Source organism: Taeniopygia guttata, chromosome 26 (assembly GCF_048771995.1).
Source record: "Taeniopygia guttata chromosome 26, bTaeGut7.mat, whole genome shotgun sequence".
Taxonomy (NCBI): domain Eukaryota; kingdom Metazoa; phylum Chordata; class Aves; order Passeriformes; family Estrildidae; genus Taeniopygia; species Taeniopygia guttata.
The window spans coordinates 6,288,520-6,316,377 of NC_133051.1; the positions used below are offsets into that span (position 1 = coordinate 6,288,520).

At 56.8% G+C, this 27,858-nt stretch overlaps 1 protein-coding gene across 1 annotated transcript; it reads right to left on the minus strand.

Annotated features, from left to right (window-relative positions):
- Positions 1-398: 398 nt before the first annotated feature.
- MAPKAPK2 (MAPK activated protein kinase 2) lies at positions 399-27,646 on the minus strand. The gene is made up of 10 exons (XM_030291830.4): positions 27,180-27,646; positions 7,245-7,384; positions 5,453-5,517; positions 4,729-4,808; positions 4,495-4,621; positions 3,103-3,178; positions 2,836-2,960; positions 2,090-2,175; positions 1,177-1,257; positions 399-621 (listed from the first exon to the last, which is right to left on the minus strand). Exons 1-10 carry the CDS (start codon positions 27,426-27,428, stop codon positions 478-480), a joined length of 1,173 nt encoding a protein of 390 aa, XP_030147690.1. The 5' UTR covers positions 27,429-27,646; the 3' UTR covers positions 399-477.
- Positions 27,647-27,858: the final 212 nt, after the last annotated feature.

Consider the following 27,858-nt stretch of genomic DNA (forward strand, 5'->3'; position numbering starts at 1 on the left):
AGGGGGGAGGGCAGCTCTCCTTCCCTGGAGCCCAGCATCCACACAGGGAACACGCTGTCTGGGTTTCAGCTCTACAGTAGTTTTTAAAAAATATTTATATGTTATATACCCTAAAAAGGTCACCACAGGAGTTTCCATGTCTTTGGAAGGAAGGAGGAGGAAAAGAAAAAAAAAAAAATATATATATATATAAATCAAAACCGTTTCACAAAAGAAAAATAAAAATCCAATTATTGGCGGCGTTCACCTAGAGGACAAAAAAATCCCTGGCTGCAGGTGTGGATCTGAGGGGGGATCTCAGCACCTGCTCCAGAAAGGCCAGAAACACAGGTGAGTAGCTAAAAATAACTAGTCTGGTATAAATGTCTGAATTTCCATGCGCTCGATAGAACAGTCTGTTTCTTTTTGTCTTTTTTTTTCCTTAAAAAATATATATATATATAGTTATTGCTTTTGGGGGGCCGGCGGGCGGGGCCCTCAGTGGGGCAGCGCGGCAGGCTCGGGGGGGTTGGCTTTCTTCCTCCTCTTCATCAGCAGAGGGTTGGAGGAATCCTCGATTTTCTTGATCTTGATTTGTTCATAGTCCACTCGCATGGTGGCCAGGGCACTGGTCATCTCCTCCTGCGGGCAGGGGGCACAGAGCCATCAGCAAAGTCCCCCCAGGGTCCCCAGAGCAGCTGGGGACGAACTGCAGCAGGGCCTGAGTGTGCCACTGCCAAACTGGCCGCTCGCTCCCAAGCCCCAGAGCCAGCACGCCCACACTGAACGGGAATTATGGAATTGTTCAAGCTGGAAAAGCTCTCCCCAAGTGATTGAGGCCAACCACGCTGTGCCCTGGGAGGGTGGGCAGGCCTGGGACGGGATTCCCAGAGCAGCTGTGGCTGCCCCATCCCCGGCATGCCGAGGCCAGGCTGGCTCGGAGCAGCCTGGGACACTGGGAGGTGTCCCTGCCCTGGCATCTGGGGTCCCTTCCAAGCCAAACCATTCTGTGATTCCATGGTTAACCCAACACAGCCACTCCACACTCCACCGTGTCCCCAAGTGCCACATCTGTGCAGTTTTTGAACACTTCCAGGGACAGTGAACGAGCCTGGTCTGCAGTTCCACAGGAGAGGACACTTCCCAGGTGACAGAGCGGGGCAGAGCTTTGCAGACAGGGACAGAGAGAGGTTTTACCTTCACATCCTCCCACAGGTCCTTCTCCTCCTTCAGCACACGGCTGGTGTGCAGCGGGGTCTGGGGCACCTGCATGGATTGCTGCCAGGAGGGGGGAGGAGCGTGAGCTGGGAGCCACAGGAATCCATGCCATGCCATGCCATAGATCCCATCCATCCCATGGATCCCATCCCATCTCATCCCATTCCATCCCATTATCCCATCCAGTGCCATGGATCCCATCCCATCCATCCCATCCCATCCCATCCCATCCCATCCCATCCCATCCCATCCCATCCCATCCCATCCCATCCCATCCCATCCCATCCCATCCCATCCCATCCCATCCCATCCCATCCCATCCCACCCCATGGATCCCATCCCATCCCATCCCACCCCATGGATCCCATCCCATCCATCCCATCCATCTCATGGATTCCATTCCATACCATCCCATCCAGTGCCATGGATCCCATCCCATCCCATCCCACCCCATGGATCCCATCCCATCTCATCCCATTCCGTCCCATTATCCCATCCCATCCCATCCCATCCCATCCCATCCCATCCCACCCAGTGCCATGGATCCCATCCCATCCATCCCATCCCAGCCATAGATTCCATCCCATCCCATCCCATCCCATGGATCCCATCCCATCTCATCCCATTCCATCCCATTATCCCATCCAATGCCATGGATCCCATCCCATCTCATCCTGTCCCATCCCATCCCACTTCATGGATCCCATCCCATCCCACCCCACGGATCTCATCCCATCTCATCCCACGAATCCATTCCATTCCATCCCACCCCATGGATCCCATCCCATCCCGTCCATCCCATCCCATCCCATGGATACCATGATCCCCTGATCCCATTATCCCACTATCCCCCGATGCCCCGATGCCAGCCCAGCTTGCTGGCCCCGCTCACCATGATCCAGGGGTGGTTCATGAACTCCGTTATGGTCATGCGCTGGGTCGGGTCTGTCTTCAGCAGGTTTCGGATCAGCTGCTTCACTGCCGGGGTTGGGGCAGCCTCAGGGGCCAGCAGCTCCCAGGGGGGCTCTGCTGAGCCCCAGCCCCAGCCCCAAAACCCCATAGTGCCCTCCTGAGTGCCCTCCTGTGCCCTCCTGTGTGCCCTCCTGTGCCCTCCCTTGAACCCTCCACTGTGGCCTCCTGTTCCCTCTCCTTTGTTCCCTCCACTGTGCCCTCCTGAGTACCCAACTCTGTGCCTTCCTCTGTTCCCTCCTGTGCCCTCCTGTGTGCCCTCCTGCGTCCTGCTCTGTCCTCCTCTGTTCCCTCCTGTTCCTTCCTCTGTGCCCTTTTCTGTGCCCTCCTGTTTCCTCCTGAGTGCCCTCCTGTGCCCTCCTGTACCCTCCTGTTTCCTCCTGCGTTCCCTCCTCTGTGCCCTCCTGTGCCCTCCTGTTCCCTCCTGCATTCCCTCCTCTGTTCCCTCCTCTGTGACCTCCTGTTCCCTCCTGCGTTCCCTCCTCTGTTCCCTCCTGTGTGCCCACCCTGTTCCCTCCCCTGTGCCCTCCTGTTCCGCACACCCAACCCTGCACAAGCCCTCCAGCCGAGGCGCAGGTGCCGGGAGGTGACCCCTGACACTGCCAGGCTCTGCCAGCCCTCACCAGGAGAGCCCAGCCTGGCCACGGGCACCACGGGCACCACGTTTACCTTCCTCCGACACCTCGGACCACTCGGGGTTGGGAAACTCGTACTGGCCCATGCGGATTCGCTTCTTCATGCCCGGGGAGATGGCCAGGCCGTGGTTGGAGTAGAAGGGGGGGTACCCGCACAGCCTGCACCAGGAGGGGGACAGAGTCAACGTGCCACCCCAAAAACCTCCCCAGGAGCTCCCAGAGGGCACAAGGCAGTGCCAGGAGCAGGAGCCGAGCCCGGCAGGAGGAGCCCTGAGGTTCCCTGAGGAACCCTCAGACTTACAGAATATACATGATGACACCGAGGGACCACATGTCACAGGACTTGTCGTACTTCTCCGGGCCCAGCACTTCTGGGGCTGGTAAAAACAGAAAGAAAAGCAGAAAGAAAATCCTAAATCTGAGTGTCAGCACTATGTGAGAGGGCTCTGACACCCTATGTGTAGGAATCTAAGGTATTGATGATTCCGAGATTGTAGAAAGTCTCTGTCTGTCAGCCCCACAGCCAAAGCAGAAGCCATAATTGGTCTGTGCTGGTTTCAAGGTTGTTTATTCTGTTTATCTCTAACATGTTCTGCTGCCCTGCCGCAGCTCTGTCCTGCAGGGCAGCGTGTGGGGCTCTGCCCTCAGTGGGATGGTACAAACATTAAATACCACAAACTACCTGTGCTGGATTTACAATAACGTGCCAATATCTGTCACCTACGTTGGACAGTGTGTCCCCAGCCTGAACCAACAGAAAAATGCCAACACCACAGTGAAACATGGAGGGCATGAAGGAGGAGAAACAGGACAAGGCACACCCAATTTCCTCCATCTTGTCCCCTTTGGACCCCTCAACTAGAATCCTAAAATTTTACTTTGGCACCCGTGCCACAGTTAATTATTACTTCTATCAAACACTCAGAGCTGGTAATTCATGCTGTAAGATTGAAAACTCTTTTCCATGGGCAGAGATCACAGCCAGTGTCTCTGGGGGCTCTGTCCAGGGGGGTTCCTGACCCCTGCCAGGGTCCCAGACCTGCCAGGGCAGCCAGAGGGAAGCCCTGGATTCCCACACCTATGCAGGCACCAAGAGGCACCTGCAGCTCCCACCGGGCACTGTGGGAAGTGCTGCCTGGTGTTGCCCTGAGTTTTAGAACTGTTACATTTTCTTTTATAGTTATTTTGAAAGTTTTAAAGTTCTTTTAAAAGTTTTCTATGCCTTCTGATATTTACATATTTCTACTGGAGTTCTCACGCACTGCTCATGTAAATAATGATTGTTTGGCATTCTTCTTTGTAGAAAGAGAGAATTGATGGATTGATGGTTTGACCAGTGTGGTTGGAGAGGTGGGAATTTCATCCTCCAACCCACTGCCACTTTTGGAATTCTATATATTGTGAAATCAGAAATAAAATTGGCTCTTTTTCTCTTTTGAGCTTACCAAGCTTCTGTGTACCCATTTCATGTCCAATAGCAGCCCCCAGCTCCCTGCTGCAGCTCAGCAATCCAGGCTGGGTGCAGAGGTGATGAGCACCCTCCAAACCCCCCAGCTCTGCCCCCAGCCCTCCAAATCCCCCAGCTCTGCCCCCAGCCCTCCAAATCCCCCAGCTCTGCCCCCCCAGCCCTCCAAACCCCCCAGCTCTGCCCCCCAGCCCTGCAAACCCCCAAGCCCAGCCCCCAGGCACTCACCCACGTAGTAGGGTGTGTAGCACGGCGTGGCCAGGGAGTTGTGCGTGGTGGTCTCCTTGGCGAAGCCGAAGTCGGTGAGTTTGAGCACAGCGTTGGGCCTTTTGGAGGTGTACAGGAGGTTCTCGGGCTGGGAACACGCAGGGGGCAAGGAGTGAGCAGCAGGGCTTGGGCCAGCCCAGCCCTGGCACTGCCAAGGGGGGCTCAGCACCGCCAGGGGAGGGCTCAGGGCGGTACCTTCACGTCCCGGTGCGCGATGTTGATCGAGTGCAGGTACTGGATGGCTTCCCCAATGCTCTTCATGATCTCCGAGGCCTCTGAAGCAGCAAAGAAACCATCAGAAGCCTTCAGAAACAAGTTAAAAAGAGCACTGCTCCCTGGGGAAGTCTACAAACCAGGAGTCAAAGAACCTGGCTGAGGTCAGAGGGCTTTTCTCTGCTTGGAGTTCCCCTTTCCATGGAGTCTCTGCCACTGCCCATATCTGGGTAAGGAGCCTGCAGCTCCCAGAAACTCCAGGGGAAGGCATGGGGTAGTCCAGCCCCCGACCCTAATACCAAGGAGGGGCTTGCACCCCCAAGGTGCAATTTTGGGTGTTTAGGACACCCAAGCAGCAAGGAATCGAGCTGGGAAAGGATGGGAAGTGAAGGGGGCAAGGGGCTCAGATTTTGGGTTGTGTAGTTGCTTTTCCCGGACAGAGGAATAGAGGGAATGAGATTAACGAGATCTGTGAGACCCGTGGACTTAATTTTTTGATAGAGGTGGGTGTTTCTGACCGGAGTGGGATGGACAGAGTGTGGGAACAGCTGAGAAAATATCCCCTAACCCTATTCCAAGTGACCATGGAAAGCAGGGCCCCTCGCACCCACATCCCTCATTCCCTGGGTGCAGAACTCTGCTGGGATTCAGGAGTCACTGAGGGGGTGGACTGGCCTGAAAGCCCAGCCCGGCGTGGGCTCCGTACCCCGTTCTGTGAAGGCCTGGTCTCCCCTGTCCTGAATGCGGCTGAAGAGCTCCCCGCCGTCCAAGCTGGAAGAGAAGCAGCTGCTGTCACACCTCCCACTGCCAGCACCAAACCCTGCTGCTGAGCAGGAAACAATCCCCTTCTCCATCCAAGTCCTTGGGTTGGTGCTTCTGGGGCGTTTCCTTCCCGAAACCAGCAGGGCAGAGGCTCTGTGCTGGCAGAGGCGCAGGCAGGCGTGGTCACCCCAGCAGCCCACAGAAACACATTTACAGTAAAGGCAGCAAATGTGGCTTGAAGTTGGTGAGAGCACTCCCAGCACATGTGGCCTCCTTTTGCTCACAAGCCAACTGCCTCAGCAGCACCACGACCCAGCACAGACGTGCTGAGCAAAGCTCAGGGCACGGCTGAGACATCAGCAGTGTCACAATGGGCTCCCCAAGCTGGGACACAGGGGCTGCACCCCACTGCAGCACAGCCAGGTCCCATGGGAGGTGTTGGAGAACCATTGGTGGGGTTCCCTCCCCAGGTACTCCCCAGGTTCCCTGAGGTTTTACCCCAGGGAAAACACAGCTCCCACAGAGATCAGGACTGAGGTATGGGAGAATTCTCCATGAGAGCAGGGATAATGGCACTTCCTGCCCCTGCCTTATCTGCCTGAACAGGGACAGTTTGGCTTTCCCAGGGCTGATAGCATCTCCTTGACATGCAATGACATCTGCAGTAGCAATAGCCTGCAGCCCTTGGGGCCCTCTGCTGCACAGAGCCTGGGAGGAGGGATCCAGAGCCTGGGAGGAGGGATCTAGAGCCTGTCAGGAAGGATCCAGAGCCTGTCAGGAGGGATCCAGAGCCTGGGAGGAGGGATCCAGAGCCTCTCAGGAGGGATCCAGAGCCTGGGAGGAGGGACCCAGAGCCTGTCAGGAGGGATCCAAAGCCTGGGAGGAGGGATCCAGAGCCTGTCAGGAGGGATCCAGAGCCTGTCAGGAGGGACCCAGAGCCTGTCAGGAGGTATCTAGAGCCTGTCAGGAGGGATCCAGAGCCTGCTCCTGCTGGAAGTCAAATCCTGCCTGGTGATGGACGTTACCCCCAGAGCATCCCTCGGTCACACAGACAGTCCTGAGGACTTTCCTCCTACCCCTCACCCATTCTTCCTTTCCCCACTGCCACTCCTTCCCCATGCCTGGCTGCCCAGAGTGCCAGGGTGGGTCTCAGGTGCCTGCCTCCCCACAGGAGCTGCTCTGGGGGCTGCTGTGCCACGTGCCCTGGCACCGCTCCTGCACCCGCTGCCCCCCCGGGCGATCTACCAGCTTGCCAGAGGAGAGGTTTTGGCAAGGAAGCGGCATCAAATCACAGCTGCGGTTGGGATGTGGTTTCAATACTTTCCCCTTCATCCCTCCTCCTCATCCCCAGGTTCATACCAAGCTCCTACCCAAACCAGAGCTGCTCAGCTGCCGCTGCAGCGGTGCCAGGGCAGCACCAGCGGTGCCGGCTCGGTTTGCCCCACCACAGGCTGCCAGGAACCCGCTGCCTAGCCCGGCTTTTGCTGGCCAAAGGCAGTTTGGTTATGACCCACCTGTGAGAACCACAGGCCCCGAGCCGAGCGCGTTTCAGGATGACTCAGAGCCAGCAGCCCTCGCTGTCCCCGTCCCCACAACGCCAGCCGTGCCACTCCTGTGCCCGGGCTGCCAGCCCTGCAGCTCACGCTGCATCCCCCCGGCCTCCCCAGGGCTGGAAGGTGCCCACCCCCCTTCTGGCAGCCCCCCAGCCCCTGCAGTGCCCCTGGCCGGGCGCTCACCACTCCATGACGATCAGCAGACACTTCCTCCCCTGGTAGAGGTTCTCGTAGACGTCCATGATACGCACGATGTGCGCGCACTGCGATGCTCGCCAGTGCAGCTCCACCTCCCTGCGGGCCTTGGGGCAGTCCTGCAGCATCTGCGGGAGAAGGGACACCCCGTCAGCCCCGGACACCCCCGGGGAGCCGGGACATGACCCCCGGCTGGCACCGTGGCCACCAGAGGGGACGCGGGGCCGGGTGCTGCCTGCGGGCGCGCTGAGCGCTCTGACAGCGCCTCCATCCCCATCTAGTGGGAACACTGAGAAGCCGCTTGCCCTCGGCTTGCCCTCCCTCCCGAAGTTCATAAAAGCTTATTCTGGCTGCCTGCCACCTCCCAGTGCCCCACCAGCAAGATCTGCTGCATTTATGAGCCATTCTGCACCCTGATACCTCCACCACTGCACCCCTGGGTGCCACCGAGCATCCTCACCCTCACCTTTGCTTTGCTGCCCCTCATCATTTCCCATCCATCAGCCTGCTGCTCCCCGACCACAAAAGCTCCTTCACCACAAATTCAGAGCCCACCAGCACCCGTGCCTGGGGAGGGGGCAAAGCAAACATCCAGATGTTCCCTAAATTACAGCTCCTTAATGAGCCCCCCGCCCTTCCCAAAGACAACTCAGAGTTCCCAGGTGCAGGAACGAGTTGCTTGTCTGCCATAGACTATTAGTTATGATGTTTGTCAGGATAAACAATCAGCCTTAATTATTGTGCTCCTAAATATAGAACAACAAACGTGTCTATCTTGAGCACAGTTCGTTTTCCTTCCTGTCTCCAGCAGCCTTTGGGGCCGGGCTCGGCCTCTGGAGCAGCGCTGCCCCTCGGAGCAGCAGTGAGCAGGGGGATGTGGAAGCACACCCCCACCCTGCAGGAAACAGCAGGTTTGGCCATTTCACCAAGATTTCGACAGAAAAGCCCTTCTGACCCCTCTGAGCTCTCCCCAACACGCTCCAGGAGCAGAGGAGCATCAGCCCTGGGATGCTTTGCAGGAACCAGGGAGGTTCTCGGCGCAGTGGGGACCTCACAGGAACAAGGATCAACTCCCAAAATCCACACAGTGCCCGTTTCCAGATGCAGCACTCGGTGATGGTGCCACCCTGGCAGAGTAACCCTGCAGATCTGCATTCCTGCCCATGGATGGATCTGCCATCCTTCGGGAAAGGCACAGACAGGATGTGCCCTGCAGCACCCACCCGAAACACACAGCACCCACCCGAAACACACAGCACCCACCTGAAAAACACAGCACCCACCCGAAACACACAGCACCCACCCGAAACACACAGCACCCACCCGAAACATACAGCACCCACCCGAAACACACAGCACCCACCCGAAACACACAGCACCCACCTGAAACACACAGCACCCACCTGAAACACACAGCACCCACCTGAAACACACAGCACCCACCCAAAACACACAGCACCCACCCGAAACACGCAGCACCCACCTGAAACACACAGCACCCACCCGAAACACACAGCACCCACCTGAAACACACAGCACACAGCACCCACCTGAAACACACAGCACCCACCTGAAACACACAGCACCCACCTGAAACACACAGCACCCACCCAAAACACACAGCACCCACCCGAAACACGCGGCACCCACCCAAAACACCATCCCCAGCTCTGGTCACACCTCCCCAGCTCTCCTGCTTCCCCAGGCAGAGGAAACCTGTGGGAACTGAGGGAGGCTGCTGGCACCAAAGCATCAGAAGCTCTGCAAGGACCAAAGCGGCCAAAGCCAACCTTTGCACAACTCCTGGACATCACTCATCCTTTTACCTCAGGGCAAAAGGAAGGCAGGGCAGGAGGCTGGACAGCCCCTCCTGGCTCCTCCATTGCTTAATTACCCTAAAAACTGCACCCTGCAGAAGCCAAAATCATAGGCAAGAGTAACAGCAGCCCCCCGAGGAGCCAGGCAGAGGGGACTGGAGAAAAGCCTGGCTATTTGCAGCCCCGCTCTGAAGAGCCTGGCGTGGGGAGGCAGGAAGCTGAAGAGAAAAGAGAAAAACAAAACAATTTGTAATTATGCGCTGGGAAAATGGACCAGCAGGAAGCAGCTAGTTAACATCATTCTGCACAAGACAAACAGCAGAGGTACAGCAAAATACATCCCATTTTTAGAGGTCACTCCGAGTGCTTTTATAGGAGATTAATTGGATTTCTGATGAAGTAGGAGGCAGCAGCTTCCATTACCTGCACCAGCAGGGCCCTGAGGTTTGTTTTTGTACCCAGACAAGCTCCGGGAGCAAAGAGCTGCCCCGGTGCTCTCAGAACACCCAGCTGTGATCCAGCTGCTCCCTCTGCTCCCCTGCTGCCTTTGCATGGACAGCTGATGGAGAGGCTTAGAGAGGAGCAGATTAGTCCTCATTAAGGCAATGATTTGGTTAATTTAGGAAATGTTCCCATGAGGGGAGAGCTGAAGGCCAGATGCACTCCCCACTGCTGCTGCAGGAAGGACGTGAAAAGTATATTTGACTCTTATGACCTGCCACTGTCAGGTTGTAAGAATATTTCCTCTATGATTTTAATGAACTCTCAGTATATTTTAGGATATTAAGAAAGCTGATAGGCCAAGAAACACTTACAATGTATTGTAATTAGGGAACAGTCAACTTCTGATTGTGATGGCGTGAATTGTAACACTGCATTGTCTCACCCTTCACATGAGACTGAAAATGGAATAAAACACCTCTCAGTTGCCCCATCTCTGGGTCAGGAAAAGATCATAATCCAACAGGCAAGCCATGGCAGGGGCAGCCCACAGCCCCAGCAGCACCCCAAAACTTAGCACAGGCACCTCACTGTGCCCTGGGACACGGGAATGTGCCAAGCCTGACACAGCGGTGGGGCAGGAGCAGCACTGCCACCAGTCTGTCCTCTTCAGGTGAGAGCCAGCAGCTCCCACAGCTGCCAAGCTTCCCTGCCATTCCCCAGCCAGCAGTGACACCTGGGGTGGGTGATGTCCTGGCACCCCACATCCATTTTGGGGGTGTGACAATTCTGCCCAGGCCCTAGCTCAGCTCTGGTGCCCCGGGCAGCCTCTGGCTGTAGTAGCATTTCTATTTCTTGGCTCCCAACGAGGAGGTTGGGATGGGAAAATCACCTCGTGTTTCCCCTGAGGTTCAGCAAGGATGAATGCCCCCATGGCACCCCGGATGATTTTGCAAACCAGTAATCTGGAACACAAGCAGAGTTAACCCTTTGATGGCAGCAGCCGGGACAAGCTGCTGAGCTCCCGACAGCTGCTCTCAGTTCAGCTTGTCCAGCTCTTACCTCCTGTTCCCCTTCCAAAGAAGGGAGACCAAACTCTTCATTATTTCAGGCAGAAAAAGCTGCAGTTCCTGCCTGCTCCTGCTGGAGAGGAGGGCTGGGGCTGAGCAGGGCAGTAATCAGATCCCTGTGTTACACAAGTGTCCCTGGGCTGGGCACAAGGGCAGCGCTTCAAGGAAGCTCTGCCACCACCTGGGAGCAGATCCGGGCAGGACTCGCACAGGAGGAGCTGCAGCCCTTTCCCATGACGGCTGTTGGTGCTGCAGGTGTTCAGGTTTGCAGCCTCTGCACACCTCAGACATCAGCTCATCACCACAGAGCACCCCAGTGTCCCTTCAGCATCACGGGGGACAGGGGGGCTGTGCCAGCCCAGAGCTCTGCCCCATCCCACCTCTGCTTCCCACTGGGGCACCTCCCTGCAGGAAAGGAGGGAGGGCAGGGAAAGAGCCACTCCACCCTGCTGGCAATTAGGGAGGAAATTCAGCTTTCAGCCACATTCCAGCTCTCCTCCCAGCAGCCTGGCACCTCTGAGATTTGGGCAGACGGTGTTTGCTGACATCCTGTGCCTTGGCTTAGCCCAGCTCCCTCAGGAGCCTTTCCATGCTGCGAGAGAAATGAGTTCTGTGTTCCTCTAAGCACCCTCATTAGCTTCATTAGAGCCCTCGAGCCCAGGGCTCCCACACTGCTGCCATCAGAGGATGGCACAGCCCAGCCTGATGTGCTCAGGCCCCTGAGAGCAGCAAAGGCTCCTCACGAGCTCCAGCAGCACCTCTGGGCTTTTCCCCACCTTGGAAAGATAAACTCTGGAAGCAGCTCCTGAAAACAAAAACAGCTCATCAGGGCTTCTGCAGGAGAACAGCACCTCTCTGAGCAAACCCAAACCCAAACCCAAACCCAAACCCAGGCTCCAGCCTGGCCCTGCAGGCACCAGAAACGAGCTTCAGCTCCAGGGAAGAGCTCAGCACCACATGGAGCTGAATTTCCCCTCCCATCACCTCAGGACAGGCACAGCACAGGTGGGTGGGCATGAGGAAGGAAGGAAGGAAGGAAAGCTCTGGAGCGAAGCAGAGGCTGGAGCTGCCCACGCTCACGTTCCCTCTCCCAGCGTGTCCTCAGGCAGCACTGATTCAGTCTCGCCGCCTCCTCCTGGGATGATGTTCCATGAGTCAAGACAGGTTGGAAAAGGAAGCTCCCTCCTCCCCTGGCACGGCAGGAGGTCGCTGAGGACACTGTCCCACTGTCCCTGCTGTCCCACTGTCCCTCCTCGCTGTGGGTGCCACCACAGCCCCAAATGCTGCTGCCCCTGAGAGCCAAGCACACTCAGATGGGCAAGACAACCCTGTCCAGGAGGAAAAACTCACCTGCCACGAACAATTTCCATGGAAAGTGAGGATCAGGCTCACACTGGGGTGTTGAGCTGTCCATTTTCCAGGGCTGCCCCATGCTCACCCTAAGCTCTCCAGCTGCTCTAGCAGGCAGAGTGGTTTTATTTCCATGTGTATTTTGAGCCCACCCAATTCTCCTCAGCTCCCAGCAGAACAGCACAGGCCATGCAGCACCCACCCCTCCAACAGGGTGCTGCACCCGGGCCCCAAACCACCCCCAGGAGCTCCCCTCAAGACCTGTCTGCACCACAGGGGTTAAAATAAACTCTTCTTGAATTGCAGTAAGAATAAACCTACAGCGAAGAGAGGCAGGCTGTCATCCCCCAAATTATCAGCAGGGAAGCAAAGCAGAGCTTCCCCCTGCCTGGATCCCACACGCAGGCTTTGGATTCCCCTGACCCGGCTAGCACAGGGCAAGGAGCATTTTTTCCTAATAAAGCAAAAGGGTTTCTCTTCAAAGGATTTTCCTCTTCTAATCTTCCCCTGCAAACTCGCCGCCAACTGGCGTCAGCTGCTGTACACATTTGTAGGGCCAGTGCTGGAAGCTTTGCACAGGCTGTTCCCACTTCTCTTTGCATTGAACTGAGCCTGTAATGCCAGAATATTTGGGGAGCCCACAGGTAATGAGGCCAAAGCCCCCCCAGTCCCTGCCAGACATGGCTGGGAGGGAGAGGGCAGCAGAAGGACGTGGAAGCAGCAAAGCTTAGTTCCGCTTTTGGTGTTTATGAGCTACAAAAGAGAAATAAAATCACGAGTCCCAGAGCCCCTGAGAGGAATTGTGTTACCAAACAGAGGGAAATTCATGGTTGAACCACAAGGCGGTAACAATTAAAGGTGCAGCTCAGGAAGCCTCCCCCACATCATCACGGCTTTTACATAAATCTTTACATTAACCCCATCCCCGCTGCTTACACCCATCACAACCTGCCCTGCTGCCCTGGTGACGGGACTTTCCCATGCTGGGGTTCATTTCTGCTCTGCCCATGCCCAGAGGGCCACAGAAAAGAGTTTGAAGCCCTAACAGAAGAGGTGAAAGCGTCATCCTCACGTTCGTTTTGCCCGGGGAAAGCCAGGGAGCAGAGGTGACGTGTCCGGAGGAGGAGCTGCGCCTGGGTCCGGCAGCATCGTGCCCACAGCGTGCCCGGTCCTGTCGGCCCAGCACAGCTTGGAGGGCTGGCTCTGCTCCCTGGCAGAGGTGGCTTCATCCACGGTGGTTTGCAAGGCAGGACAGCAGCGGGCATCAGCTGCCTGCCCTGCGGAGCGATGGGGCAGTGCCACCAGAGCCGGGTGATGCTGTGGCTCCATCGGCTCCATCCTCCACGTCCTCCCGCCTCGAGGTGAATGGAAAGGCTGGAGAAAGGATCCCAGGCAGAGAGGATTGTTTAGGTTAGACAGAGCAAGGCAGGAGAGGCAAGCGAGGCCGAGCAAACACGAGCTGACACACACACACACACGCACACGCTCGGGCTGCTCGGCCGCATTCTCCCGGCCTGAATGATCGCAGCGCCCCGAGGAACACCCGAGCTGTGGAGAGCCTCCCGAGCACCCAGCCCGAGCCAGCCGGGCATGAAGAGGCTGTGAGGGCCAGGGGAGAGCTGAGAGCCCCGGCAGGAGCAGCACGGAGGGAGGCAGATGTCGCAGCGGCGGTGTCGCAACGTGGCGGAGGATGGAGATGGGTGAAGAAGAGGCAGCTCTTACATGGTGCTTTCACAAGAGGCCTGGCTTGCCCGCCAGCGTTGCACAAGCCTCAGGTTCCCTGTGCTCCCCTGTTCGTGGGGGTCCCTGCCCGGTGGGCGATGCTCAGACCCCCCATCCCACAGTCCTCCCCTGCCCAGGGCATCTGCTGAGCATTTCTGTCCCCCTGCGACAGATGCAGCAGCCATTCAGCCTTTTCAGGAGGCAACAAAAGCCTCTGGAGGCACACAAAGGCGAGGAGCAGAAGAGAGGCCTGGGTTTAAATAAGAGCCACCTGCCAGGGGCCCGTGTCCCCCGTGCTGCAGAGCCCATTTCCCAGCAGCAGAACCGTCCTCGGCACATCCCGGAGATCGAGTGTCCAAGTGGGTACCCAGGAGCAGCACCCTGGATGACGAGGGAAGGGTCCCAGCGTGGCAGAGGCTTTGGGGATGAGGCTGCAGGGAGGAGATGGAGGTGAGTGGGAAGGGGCTGTGAATCTCACAGGGAAAAGTCAGAGCAGGTAAATGGCAACAAGGCAGCAGCACAAAGCATCCCCGCTGACTCACACCCAGCAACAGGCTGGGGCTGGTGTTTAAAGGAGACAAATAAAGAGTGTCAGCTTCATTTATTTGAGAAAAACAAAATTAGGGGCTTATTCAGTCCCATGTTTTTGTTTTGGGAGCCTCCTCTTCCTTCCAGCCCTCAGCAGCAGCCAGTGCTGGGTTTGGCTGACTCACCCCATGCTCATCTCTCCAGGAGGCTCCGGGTGAGGAGCAGGAGCAGCCCAGGCACGAGCCACCCTCACGAGGTCCCGTGTCCTGCTGTGCCACATCTGGCTGGAGTGACAGAGCCACCACGCTGCCAGGACCTCCCCGTGAATCCCACAGGGACAAACAGGGTCACAACGGCCAAAATGCTCCGACCCAGCCCATCCCATCCCTGTCTAGAGACACCCAAGATGTCACTGCTCACGAGGAGCCACCACAGCACTGGGCTTGAGCAGGGAAGGGACCCATTGCCTTGGGGCCAGAAGAAGCCAAAGCCCAGCTCTGAATGGAGCCATTCTGGGCAGGGATGCTCAGATGCTCTCTGCAAACCAAACCCCTGATCCCACACACCTCTTCTGCCTCTGCCAGGGCCTTGCATCCACACAACCCAAAGAGAAAGGGAAATACGGAGCCATGGGAAGGGCAGAGATCTTCCCAGCCACACACATCTTCACTTTCCACCTCTCTGCAGAGCTGAGGGCCGGGGTCAGCTCCTCCTCCCCACCCCTTTCCTTGGCAGATTTGCTGTCAGAGCTGACAACAGCACAGAAAAGCACACATGTGCTTTTATGATAGGAAGTGGTTGATATTTGCAGGTGTGATTAATACCGAAGTAAACACTGACGTAAACCATTAACTCAAGGCTGACCTATGGCCTTTGTGCTTCCCTCCTACAGGCAGAGCTTGAAAAAACCCCTTATGACCAGCACTGCACGGTGCTGCCTCCAGCAGCCCTGCACCCACAGCCAGGGGCTTCCCTCATCATCAGAGCACCCCGAGCATCTCTTTGGGTGCTGGCTCCACCAACCCTGGGGACAGCCCTGCCTGACCTTCCCGCTACCTCTGATCCCAGGGACAGCCCTGGATGCCCCACACCTACATCCCAGAACTGCTTTTATTTTTGGACGTGTCCACCCATTCCCTGAACATTTCAGCTGGAAGCAATTTTGGGGAGAGGCCCAGACCCACGCCTGCAGCAGAGCAGCAGTGAGGCCCTGCCAGAAGAAGCCCCACAACACTCACAGCTTCCCAGCAGCTCCCGGGCTTGAGCTCTGCCCAAAAATGAAATTTCTCAGGGCTCAACCCATGGGCAGGACAGAGGAGGCTGCCACACCCTCCCCCCCAGCATGGGGATCCTGCCTGCGGCCTTCAACACAGCTCTTAGTGCAGCATAAATAAATGCTGTATAATATAATAAATACATGTATATTTAAAGAAAGGAAAAAAACCAAACTGAAACGCAAAGCTGCATCAAGGCCAGTCCCTCCTGAAGTGCCACTGGCCCCTGGCACTGGCAGCAGGGTGGCCTGGGGATGTGTTTCCTCCAGCAGTGCCAAGCCTGAGGAGGGTTTCATTTACGCACCCCAAAGCTCGGTGACGACAGCCCCGTTTTGCATCATCCCATCTTCCCCAGCTGTTTGTTTAACACAGTTTCACCCCTGCCACGGGCTTTGTCAACACCAGGGCAGAGATAAGCTCTGCAGGGATGGCTGGGGTGACCCAGCACCACCTCGGCAGCACCGAGCAGTGCCAGAGGGGCTGCAGCCAAGCGAGCCCACAGCAGGCACGGTGCCACACCAGTGCTGGGAGCAGGAAAAGGCCAGGCAGGAGCAGCTCAGGGGTTTCATAACCAGGTTCTGTCTGCACAGGTGCTCAGAGAGTCAGGGGCCCCACAGCCCCCAACAGCCCTCCTCCTCCTCCTCTTCCTCCTCCTACTCTTACATGGCACAGCAGACACAAACCTCTGTCACCACCAGCCCCAATGCCCAGGGCAGGGAGAGGGGCAGCCATGTGTGTGAGGGATGGCATTGAAGGGGCAGAGGGACAAGAGGGGACCGCACCCCGCTGGGTGATCCTGAGCTGGTCAGGGACACACGTTCCCCACCAGCCTCTCCTCTGCCAGCTCCCCAGACAGCCCCAAAGCTCTCAGTGCAGTCTCCAGGCTGTCTCTGCCCCACAGGCCTCCCTCCTCGTCCTTCTCCCATCACTCTGAGGCTGCACAACCCCAGCACCCAGCAGGACAAGAGCTGGTGGAAACCCCCGTTTGCCACAAACCCACGTGGGTGAAGAGCCAAGCAGCACCCCAGACTCGAGACCCAGCACTACCTAAGGCTGTGCACTTCCACTTTACCTAGAGCAGCCGGGATTTTAGGGGAAATCCTGTGCTCTGAAGCGATGCAGTGAAAACCTGAGAGCCTCCTGCCAACCCAGGAGCCAAGCAGGGCACTCCTCCTCCAGCAGCCACCCTGAGACTCCTTCAGCCAGCAGGAAAACACACTTGTGTTTCTATTTTAACAAAAGCCCTTCTCTGCATCCTGCTGGCACCACATTAAAGCTCTCAGGACATGGTGGCTATTCTGAGCTCCCTGCAGGCTTTTGGCAGCCCCAGGAGCCTCCACAGCACCTGCTGGCAGCAGCAGCCGTGTGGCCCCAGAGCTGGGGAGGTTTGGTGGAGCTGGGACAGAGCCCAGCAATGTCTCAGTCAGCACCATCACCTCAAAACACCTCAGCCAACAAGTGTGCAAAACTCACCACCAAGTGCCTGGGTGCACAAACTTCCAAAATACTTGAGGGGAAATTTCTCCCCTGTTGGTGTTACCAAGGCTGGGCTCAAGATAGAGCACGGAGTCACTGGATCATGGAGTGGTTTGGGTTAAAAGGAGCCCTAAAGAACATCTCATTCCAACTCCTGCCATGGGCAGGAACACCTTCCACCCAACCAGGCTGCTCAGAGCCCCGTCAAACCTGAGCCAGGTTTGTACTCTTACATCTTTTCAATACACAGCAAAAACACATGTGGAAAACTCACAGGGAAGAGTCACTGACCCTCCCACAGATGCTCAGTACCCCACTGCTTGATGGTGTTTTCCAGCAGGCTACTTGATTTCCTACCAAACCCCACAGGCACCGAGTGGTTTGGACTCATTTTGCCTGCTAGACTAAAACGGAGATGGGATAAAAGGATAAACGCACGGATATTTAAACAAACCAACAGAAAAATCTCCTCCTGCAGCTACTGCTGCTCCCTTGGCAAACAGCCTGGTCTCCTTGGGCATTCCCATAGCCAGCTTTTAAAAATAAAAAAGCTCTGCCCTCAGCCAGCCTTACACACACCCTCATCCCAGGGCAGTATCATCCGGGACCCCGGCTGCGGGGTGAGCAGGGGGCAGCTGCTCCCTCCGGGTCAGCCGGGGGCTCATGGGCCCTGCTTTGTATGAATTTCAGCTTTTTCAATCCCACTTATTCACCAGAAGAGCTCAGGGCTGGGGGAAGCCAAAGAGCAGACAGGGCAGCCTTTGTGTGGCTCTGCAGCCCCCATGGGAGCCCTGCAGCAGAGCCTGGGGCACTGCGGGGAGCACAGAGCCTGGAGCAGCACCTCGAGTGAGCAGAGCCTCATTTCCTGAGAAAATGAAGCCCTGAAGAGCCCCCTTCTCACACACGGCAGGGCTTAAAAAAAAAGAAACAAGCCTGGATGTGGCACTGGGTGCCAGAGTTTAGCTGAAGTGTTGGGGCTGGGTTGGACTTGATCTTGAAGGTCCCTTCCAACCTGGTGATTCTGTGAATTCTTTGAATTCTTTTTCCAGGTCTGCTGGGGGTTTGTGTTCGAGGTGGGTACAAGACCCAGAAGCCCAGTGATGGTCAGCAGTCCAGTCACTAAAACCCTGCCAGCATCAGCACCCAGGCCAATCCTGCTGAAGTGACATTGGCCTGGGTGTTTCAGGGCAATCTTTGAGGAGAAGGAAACACGAAAGGAATGTTTTGGTTAAAGCCAGAGGTGCCTGACCTGCTAAGAACACACTGCCCTTACTGCCAGAGCTGGGCAAAACTGAGCGAACAGGATGCCCTGAGCTTCCTAAACCCTCTCCTTGTCCTCATTAGCTGGACCCACAGGACCATGCCTGACCTGCAGCCCCTCCAGGCGAGGCCCAGAAGTGGGAATATCACCCCAAAGCACTGCACTGAGGCACACAAACATCATCTTCCACAGCCCCCCAGTCTGTGGCAGAGGCAGAACCTCAAACCTGCTCCACAACTGCCAGGAAAAAGCAGCTTTGGCTCCCTCCCTGTGGGAATCCAGGGCTTCCCTCTGGCTGCCCTGGCAGGTCTGGGATCCTGGCAGGGGTCGGGAACCCCCCTGGACAGAGCCCCCAGAGACACTGTCTGTGATCTCTGCCCATGGAAAAGAGTTTTCAATCTTACAGGATGAATTACAACCTCTGAGGGTTTGATATAAGCAATAATTAAGTGTGGCACGGGTGCAAAAGTAAAATTTTAGGATTCTAGATGAGGGGTCCAAAGGGGACAAGATGGAGGAAATTGGGTGTGCCTTGTCCTTTTTCTCCTCCTTCATGCCCTCCATGTTTCACTGCGGTGTTGGCATTTTTCTGTTGGTTTAGGCTGGGGACACACTGTCCAACGTAGGTGACAGATATTGGCACGTTATTGTAAATCCAGCACAGGTAGTTTGTGGTATTTAATGTTTGTAACATCCCACTGAGGGCAGAGCCCCACACGCTGCCCTGCAGGACAGAGCTGCGGCAGGGCAGCAGAACATGTTAGAGATAAACAGAATAAACACCCTTGAAACCAGCACAGACCAATTATGGCTTCTGCTTTGGCAGCGGGGCTGACAGACAGAGACTTTCTACAATCTCAGGATCATCAATAGCACAGATTCCGACACCTCCCAGCCCGAGCTGCTGCTCAGTGGCCTCCAACCCATTTTAATCCATTCAGAACCTCCTCATCATCTCCCTCAGCTAGCTTTCATCAGCCCAGCATTGCAGGGCTGGCTGTCTCCTCCAGCAGCTGGGGAACGGGACGACCAGGACACCTCCAAAAACTCACAGGGACCTGGAGCTGAATCCCACCACCCAGGGAACATCTCATGCATGTCCTGGCAGAGTTGTTCTTTATAGCAGCTCTTCCTTACCACAGGAGATTGGGAGTCTGAACTCCGAGGTGGAATTAGCAGGGTGGGAGGGGATGGAGAGGAGGTGTCAGGGTGCTGCTCCACCAGAACTGCACAGCCCCTCACACAGGAGCAGGGCAACTCCTCCTGGGAAACACTGAGGACAAAAGGCTTCCCAAGCCTCTTCCAAGCTCCCGGGCCAGCAAGGGGAAGATGTTCTCTCCCGGAGCCTGGGCAGGCGCCCAGCAAGGGCTGCAACACCTCCAGGCTCCCCAAAGCAGCCCTGTCCCTGTGCCAGCACTGCTCTGCCGGAGGCACCCGAGGTAGCCAGCCGAAAATGCCAAATTCACAGCTCTGATGACTCCCAGGAGATAACCTGAGTTTAAACTTCCTGGCAAGCCGGCCCTTCCCAGCACCCCAGAGCCTCTTGCGCAAGATCCGCCCGCCCGGGGCTCCTCCAGCCAATCTGCCCAGCACTGCGAGGTTGGGAAATGGCCCAAGAGGAAGAGAGAGTCACCCCAGAGCCCCAGGGGGAGGCTGCTACAGGTGACAGGGCCTCCTTCAGCCCGGCTCTGGGAGTCACACTGAGTCCCAAAGCCATGGCGACACCTCAGTGACAGTCACAGCGGCCTGTTCACTAAAACAAGCGAGAATAGAACAAGTTTGAGCTGTTCCTGCAGGTGACAGGGATCCTTCAGCCTGGCTCTGGGAGTCACACTGAGTCCCAGAGCTGTGGTGACACCTCAGTGACAGCCACAGCGGCCTGGTCACTAAAACAAGTGAGAATAGAACAAGTTTGAGCTGTTTCTACACTGAGCTGGGAGATGCCATAAGGCTCCTTGCTGCTGGAATTGAAAACCATCCCTGCTACCACACACCTCCTCTGCGCTTCGTTTTATTTACTGCTTCTGTTACACTAAGCTGAGCATAACATGCATACTTTCGGGTTTGTTTGGACCTGATTACATCTGCTTTTCCCCCAGCCCGGTGGAGATACCCGGGATTCCAGCCCCATTCCCTCGGAGCTGCCGCTACTGGAACTGCAGCCTGAAGGAGACCCACAGCCAAATTTCCACAGCAGCCCCGGCTGGTGTTCCAGCCACATTTCCCTGAAAACACACACTTGGCAGGACATGCAAGGAGCCTTTGGAGAGGCTGCCCCAGCTCGGTGCAGCGCAGCAGAGGACAGCGGGCAGGGAGAGCGGCTGCTCCAGCCCTGGAAGCTGAGAAGATGCCCCCAAGCCAGGAGGTGCTGCAGCCCCTGGGAAAGGGGGACACAGAGTCCCAGCCTGCTGTGACACAGGTTTAGCCCCACTCAGAGTGTGAGGCACACAACGACCCCAAACCTGCCTGACCCCCATCTTCTGGGGCCAGCAGAGCTGGAAAGGTTAAGCTCAAAATGAGCACCCACCTGCAGCCAAGGGCACAAAGCAGCAAACTTAATTACGGTGACAAAGGAAATTAATCCATGCCTCCCCCGATGCCCAGTCTATAGGCCAAACTGGATAAGGACACCAAGAGCAGAGCAGCAAAGCCCCAGCCTGGCTGGGTGCCCCAGGAACATTCAGATCTGGGTTTGCAGCTTGGACTTTATCTCTGGTTTAGGCTCCAGCTCGCAGGGCAGCCGGGCACGGAACCACGTGCGGCCCTGACGCCTGTGGCCTGAATAATCTCATTACCTATGACGGCAAAGGCTGTGCCAGCTGCACAACTCCCGAGCCAGAGAGCTCACCTGCCCTCCCCACTGGGACAGGGCACTTTGGCACAGCACCGAGGGAAGGCCTTTACCCACAAGAAGATGCCACCATCCTCCTTGGCAGCACCAGAGCGAAGATGGAGCCATGGGTGAGCTCCCAGAGTAGATCCCGTGTCCCCCTGCCAGTGACGCTTTTCCACGTGACATTTTTGTGGCTCACAGCACCTCCAGCAGAACTTTTTGTTTCAGGTCATCTCAGGTCCAGCAGCACTCAGGGTCTGGGGCCATTAGTCCCCTCCCCAGGCCACAAAGGAGCAACGACTTAATGCAACCATTAAACCTGCCAGCTGCTGCAATCCCACCTCAAACTGGTGGGATCTTAAAAGGCTGAAATCTTTGAAATCACTCAGCCACGGGGTACAGAGGAAGAACAGTTTAAAAGGCTGTTAAAGCTCTCTGCATTCAGACCTGCTCTTGCTCCAGCCCCCTCACTCTGCTCCCCATCCATCCCCTTTGGGGAAGCGGCCACAGAGCTGAGAGCCCTCCCCAAAATGAGCCCCCAGGGCACACTCACAGCGCTCTGCCAGCCAGAGCTGAAAGGAGAGGATATTTTCAGACAGCAAGAGAGTCACGAAATGGTTTGGTTGGGAGGGACCTTGAAGGTCATCCCCTTGCAACCCCCCGCCGTGGGCAGGGACACCTTCCACCAGACCTGTCTGGCTTTTTCATCTGGCAGCAATGAGGATGGGACCCAATTTCAGTGGGACACAGACCTCAGGGAGATGTCAAATTCAACACTGTCACCCCCAGATACGACCACGATGCTGACTCAGTGTGACTGCCCGGGCTCCAAACTGGGTTTTTGGGGAATGCTTAGGCCAACCTGCATCCCCATGCCAGCCTTTGGAGCTGGTGGAGGGACCACCCTGGTCCTTCTTGAAACTCTCCCTCCTCCAAAATCAGCCTGCAAGATCAGCCAGGTCCTGAAGACCCTCTGCCAGCTGCTGCCTCACCTCTGCAGCCCACAGAGGAGCTGAGCAGCCTGGGGTGGGCATGGGGCTACCTGGGACACCTGGCACAAGCCAGAGCCCTGGAGCAAGCCTGGGGTGGGCATGGGGCTACCTGGGACACTTGGCACAAGCCAGAGCCCTGGAGCTGGCCCATGCCAGGCTGTGGCAGCCACCCTGGCCCCACAGCCAGCCCATCACGGCGCAGGGGAGGCAGCAGGGGAGGCAGCACGTTATTCTTGGAAACCAGGAGGTGAGGTCATGCTGCCTGAATGCTGCAACTTGAGGCCAGACGAGCGGGGCCAGTTGTGCTTGGAGAGGAGCCTGACTTCTGCAGCGAGGGCCGTCTGCAGGTCGGGAGGCGGCCTGTGCTCCGAGCAGGAGGAAAGGGTTTCTGAAGGAAGAAGGGCTCTTCCCGCTCAGTTCCTCAGCAGACAGCAAAACCACAGCAAAAGGATGGGTTTGAAAAGAGCCAAGCCCTCGGAGCACCCTGGTGTGGGGCACAGGAGCCCAGCAGGAAGGCTGAGAAGATGGCAGATCATAAACCTGGAGTGATGCTGCTGTAGTGCCACAGATCAGCCCAAGGGCCACTTCCGAGCCATCCACTCCTCTGGATGCCACCCACGTCCCTGCACCACCCTGCAACCCAGCAAGAGCTCTTCCATCTCATCAGATACCACAGCACATCCCCGAGCTGTCTGCGAGGAGAGAAGTCACCAACTTGATCCTTCAGGCTTCCTCAGCAGGCACCTCCTGGGAGCCTTCATCACCTGTGCCCACCCATCGTGCTCCAAACGTGCCGGGAGACCTGGCCCTCGGGCTGCACAGCTTCAGTTACTATTTACACGTTGTTTTGGTTGTTTCACAGCATGTGTCTGGCAAAGCCCAGCCTCTGCTCTGCATCACTCCCTACCCGAGGCACAGCCATCACCTCCGCAGCCCCAGGAACCAGCACTGCCCTGCAACGAGGCTTTCCTGCTGTGTGTGTGCAAGTCATGGCACAGGCAGCACTAATCCTGCCAAAAGCCAGCAGGGCTCGGTGTGAATGGCAAAATCATGGCTTTACCTGGTGGTATTTGGCTATTAAATCACACATCCAGAGGCTGTTTTCATCCTGCGTGCCACAGGCAGCTCAGCTCCTCAGCCTGGTGCCGCCTCTGACGTTCAGTAAATCACTGCACCTCAGTTCCCCGCCCCTGAAAACATGGGAAACGTCTTTTGCAAGACCCATGGCTGATGGCATTAGATCATTATGGAGAGGAAGAGCCCCACCACTTCCTGAGCACATACCAAAGAGAAAACCCCTGCTCCCGGGCCTTATCAGTCCATCACAGTCGTAGCTCTGACTGCTCAGAACATGTGAAGTGTTTAACAGAGATTATGGCAAATCCTAAATGGTTTAAACAAACTCAAACCCCAAGTCAGTAGACTCCTTTGGTCAATGAGATAATAAACCACAGCTCTGGAAAAGTCCCGGCGATGTCACTGCAGTTTCCACAGCTTTTCAACCACATCTTGCACAGAAGGCCACAGTGAAGACATTTCTGATTATATAAAATACATGGCAGAGCTAATTAAAAAAAACATCTCTCCACTGAGAGAGGGACAGAAGAACAGCAGACACAGCAAGCTGTTTCCCATGAGCACGAGCCCAGGATCTCCATTTACTCCCTCACCTGAGGGATGTTTTTCCAGATGGATTTTTGTAGGGACGCAGCATTTGCTCTCAAACGGAGCTGCAGCACACGGGGTGCTTTGGCTGCATGAACTCACTCATCCACAGAGCTGCTCAGCCATCAGCTCTGAGCTGCCAGCCCTAATTCCACACCAGGCACCTTCCCAGAACAGCAAACCACAAGCACCATCCTCCTTCCTCCCTCTCCATCAGGGGAACCATCACTCAGGGGTTATCAGATGAGGCCAAGAGCGAGACTGAGAGTTTCACAAACACGCCCCAAAGCACCAAGGATTCTCCAGAAACAGGAGCAGCCTCCACGGCCCTGAGCTCTTCCAGCCCTTTCAAAGCTCAGCAGTCCAGGTAAGGATCTCCTGCTTTGAAGCTGAAGTCAGCAGTGAGGTTTGTTCAGTTATTTTAAAGGAAACCTGTTCCACAAAGAGCTCCATCACGCAATGCATACAACAGAGAAAAAAACTCACCACCTGTAACACCAGTCCCCACTCTCCAGCCTGGCTTAGCTGCCATTTCCTCGTGGAATTAAGGCAGCCAGCCCAAAGATTAGTCTTAAAAGTGGAATTTGCAGCAGGCAAAGAGCCCTCATCCCAGCCCCACCACTGCAGCCTGACCACAACCAACCCTGCCAAGTCAGGCCAGCAGTGACCTACATACAGCAGCCTCCACAGAAATTACAAGGCTAATTTTGCCTAATAATAAATCACACCAAGGCACAAGGAAGAACGGGGTAAGGAGCCAGGCGTTTCAGCCCCATCCATCACCTCTGCCTTGGCCTTCTGTTCCCACCCTGCAGCAGCTCATCGTGCTTCAAACAGGGTCAAGTCACGGGTGGCTGGGACCATCCGTGGCTGCTTCACACCAGGTAATTCAGGGATGCCACACTTCAGATACCAAAAAAATACAATAAAATTGGGGTGAGAAACAGAAAGATGAATAAGAATCTGTAAGAAAAGTAGAGGAATCTCCTTTTTTTCACCCAGGTACTACACAGCAAGCAGAACTACCATCCATTAACTCTCACACAGCATAATTTTATTTAATGATGTGTCTCTGCCATGGGCTATTGCTCTGGAATGAGAAGAAAATTTGCCTTAATGTTTTCACTGCTGCTAGAACACTTTCCCCAAGTTCAAAGTCTCCTGGAACTGAAAAGTTCTCTTCAGCAAAGTGACTCTCAGCAAAACCCTCACCAAAATCATCTTTTGATTTGGGAGGAAGAGCTTTAACAACACAACACTTGCTCGTGACCCAAGAGGAAGCACAACATGACCAGAAGACACCATTCACATCAGGGAGGGACACAACTGCACCTCATCCTCCAGTGAAGGATTGCATTGTTATACAAGATTTTGGAACAGCAAACCTAAAGAATGACACTCCAAATGGAAAGGTTCACTGCACAACCAAAGCAGGCAGCAGACAGATTTCAGCTGTGGCTCCTGGCGATGGGCCATCAGGATTCTTTTAAGCATCATCTGAAACATGACAACTCAATGCAATCACTTCTGTGGATCCTGCTTTAGGTCATCTTTCCACTCTGCTGCAGCCCATGAGTAATTTGGACCCAAATACCTCTCCACAGGTCTCTAGCAGAGACGTCAGCCCGGCTGTGTACCCGAGGAGGGAATGAAGTCAGCACACATCATGTCTAGGGCAGTCACCCACACCAAGTTTGGGCTCTGCAGCTCTGCCCAAATGTCCCAATGGAGTAAGCCAAGCCTGGAGCTCACACTCATGAGGGCAGGACGAGAACCCACGGGCTCGTCCCAGAGCCCAAACTCCCAGCGTAGCAGTTTGGAAGGTGCTGGAGGGAATCACTTACAGTAGCAGCTGTGCTGCTCTTTGAGAAGCCAGGGACACGTCCAACCACTCAGCTGAACTCGTCCCTCCCCGTCAGGGACGCCAGGAGAGGCCAGGACAGGGGACAGGCAAGACAGTCCCTTTTCCTAAAAGAGATTCAGCGTCGAATATTCCTCACCCTGCAAGAGCCACACAGACACTGCGTGTCACCCTCCCACATCCCAGTCCTGCACTCCAGGAGGTTTTCAACACGCCAAAGGACCCGTGTGGCACATGACACAAACCCTGACCCCTTGCTCTGGCACGGGCAGCGTGACAGCACCAGTCCTGTGCCCCAAGCACGGCGGGCAGAGGAACCTCCGGCCTCAGCCTCCTCCTCCTCCTCCGTCCTTCCCCTTTCAGGGCTGCGAGAGGGAAGTGCTGGGATCTGTGCTTTAAATATGTGACTCAACTTCAGAGGCGAGGAGGAGCCCGTCTGTCAAAACAGAAGAGGATTTCGCTAATTTTCAACCCAATCAGATGACAACACAATGTCACCCTGGAGTACAACGCGGGGCAGCTCACGAGCAATGTCTTTGGCATTTCTGAAAGAAAAGCCAAACTTCCATCACCTAACTGACCCCACTTCCTTAACCACAGACATTCAGTACCGTACCTTGCCCACCCCACCACCTCTGCAGCACAGCTTGTACCCCCAAAGCTCCACGTTCATTCCCTCACCCGGGTCAGGAACCCCAAGACACCAACAGAGGGGCAACTCTAAACAGAAAAGAAGTGGAGTTACGGGTTTAGGAGGGAGTTCCAGCTTTAGGTGGGAGTTATGGGTTTAGGTGGGGTGTTTTTAGCCTTCCCAGTTCTCGGGGTAACGCCAAGGATTGAACAGCTCATGTGTGGGCGCAAATTGCACGGATGCTGGAGAACACGGCGCTCCCGCCGAGCAGCCAGCCTTGCTCCCGCGTCACCGGCGTGTCAGGAACCATTCAAACTTCCCCAAGCCTGGCTGGCAGGGAGACACGCTCCCCTCTTTGCTCAAAAACCTCCTCTGAAAACAAGGAGAAGGGCCGCATCACCTAGAGCGTGTGCTCAAACACACCTCGTAACCACTCTTTATCTACGCCTGTCAAAGAGAAGCAAGTTAGGGACAAGGGGTAACACCGCACCGCTGAAATATTCCCGGTGGGAAGCGGGGGAGGACAGTCGCTCGGTGTTAGAGCCGGGAGGGGACATGGAAGGGGGACAGCGAGCAGCTGCCGGTGGGTACAGCACACACCACGGAGGGAACCCCACGCTCGGGGATGCATTCCAAGCTGTGCATCCCCCGCGGGGATCCCAGCCAGGCCGCGGTCTCCTCTCCACTCCTGCCTGCCCCCAGCCCCCCTCGGGCTACGAAGATGTCATTTCGCTTCGTTTCTCACTACAAAGCCGGAACGCCGCGTCTCGGTGCCCGTAATGGGGGGGAAAGACGAGATTAAAGCGCGGCCGGAGGGGCGGGCGGCAGCTCATTGTCCGGCCGGCCCCGCCGCCGCCGCTGGCCCCGCCGGGACCCCGTTCCCCCGGCAGCAGACCCCTTCCATCGCTGCCAGCAGCGCCGCCGCCGCTCCCGCCCCTCCGGGCCGAGCGCCCGCGCGGTCCCCGCGTCCCCCCCGGTCCCCGGCGCGGGGTCCCCGCGCACCTTGAGCGCGAACTTCTCGCCGCTCTTCTTACTGAAGATCTCCAAAACTTTCCCGTTGATGCCGAGCCCCAGCACTTGCGTGGTGACCTTGTAGTCGTCCGTGATGGCATTCTTCCGGATCTGCAGGCCGCCCTTCCCCGGGAACGGCGGCGGCCCGTGCGGGGGAGCGGCGGGCGGCGGCGGCGGCGGCGGCTGCGGCGGCGGCGGGCTGGGGAAGCCGGCGGGCGGCGGCGGCGCCCCGGAGAGCATGGCGGGCACCGGGCGGGCTCCGGGCGGGCTCCGGGCGGGCTCGGGGAGGGCTCCGGGAAGGCTCCGGGCGGGCGGGAGGGCGGCGGAGCCCCGCAGGCCGCGCGGGATGGGCCGGGGGTGCGGGGGGTGAAGCAGCAGCGCCGCCGCCGCCGCCCCCCGCCGGTGCGCCCCGGCCCCGACAAGAGCGATGGCTCCGGTGCGGCGGCGGCTCCTCCTCCCTCCTCCTCCTCCTCCTCCTCCTCCTCCTCCCGCCGGCCCGGCTCTGATGTCAGCGCCCCGGCCGCCGGGGGAGGGACGGGGCGGGGCGGCCCCGGGGCTGAGCCTGCGCCCGCCGGACCGGCCCCGCCGCTGCCCGAGGGGCGCCGCGGGGGATCGGTCCCCCAGCGGTACCGGAGACCCCCGGCCCCGCCACCGCCGGTGTTCCCGGTCC

What these genes read in the sequence shown, in the direction of transcription:
- MAPKAPK2 (XM_030291830.4), bottom strand. Translation starts at nt 27,428, where the DNA reads ATGCTCTCCGGGGCGCCGCCGCCGCCCGCCGGCTTCCCCAGCCCGCCG. An exon ending in TCGCGCACCGGGACGTGAAG is followed by an intron (nt 4,622 to 4,728) that starts GTACCGCCCTGA and finishes GCGTGTTCCCAG; the next exon opens with CCCGAGAACCTCCTGTACAC. An exon ending in GGTGTCATCATGTATATTCT is followed by an intron (nt 2,961 to 3,102) that starts GTAAGTCTGAGG and finishes CTCCTGGTGCAG; the next exon opens with GCTGTGCGGGTACCCCCCCT.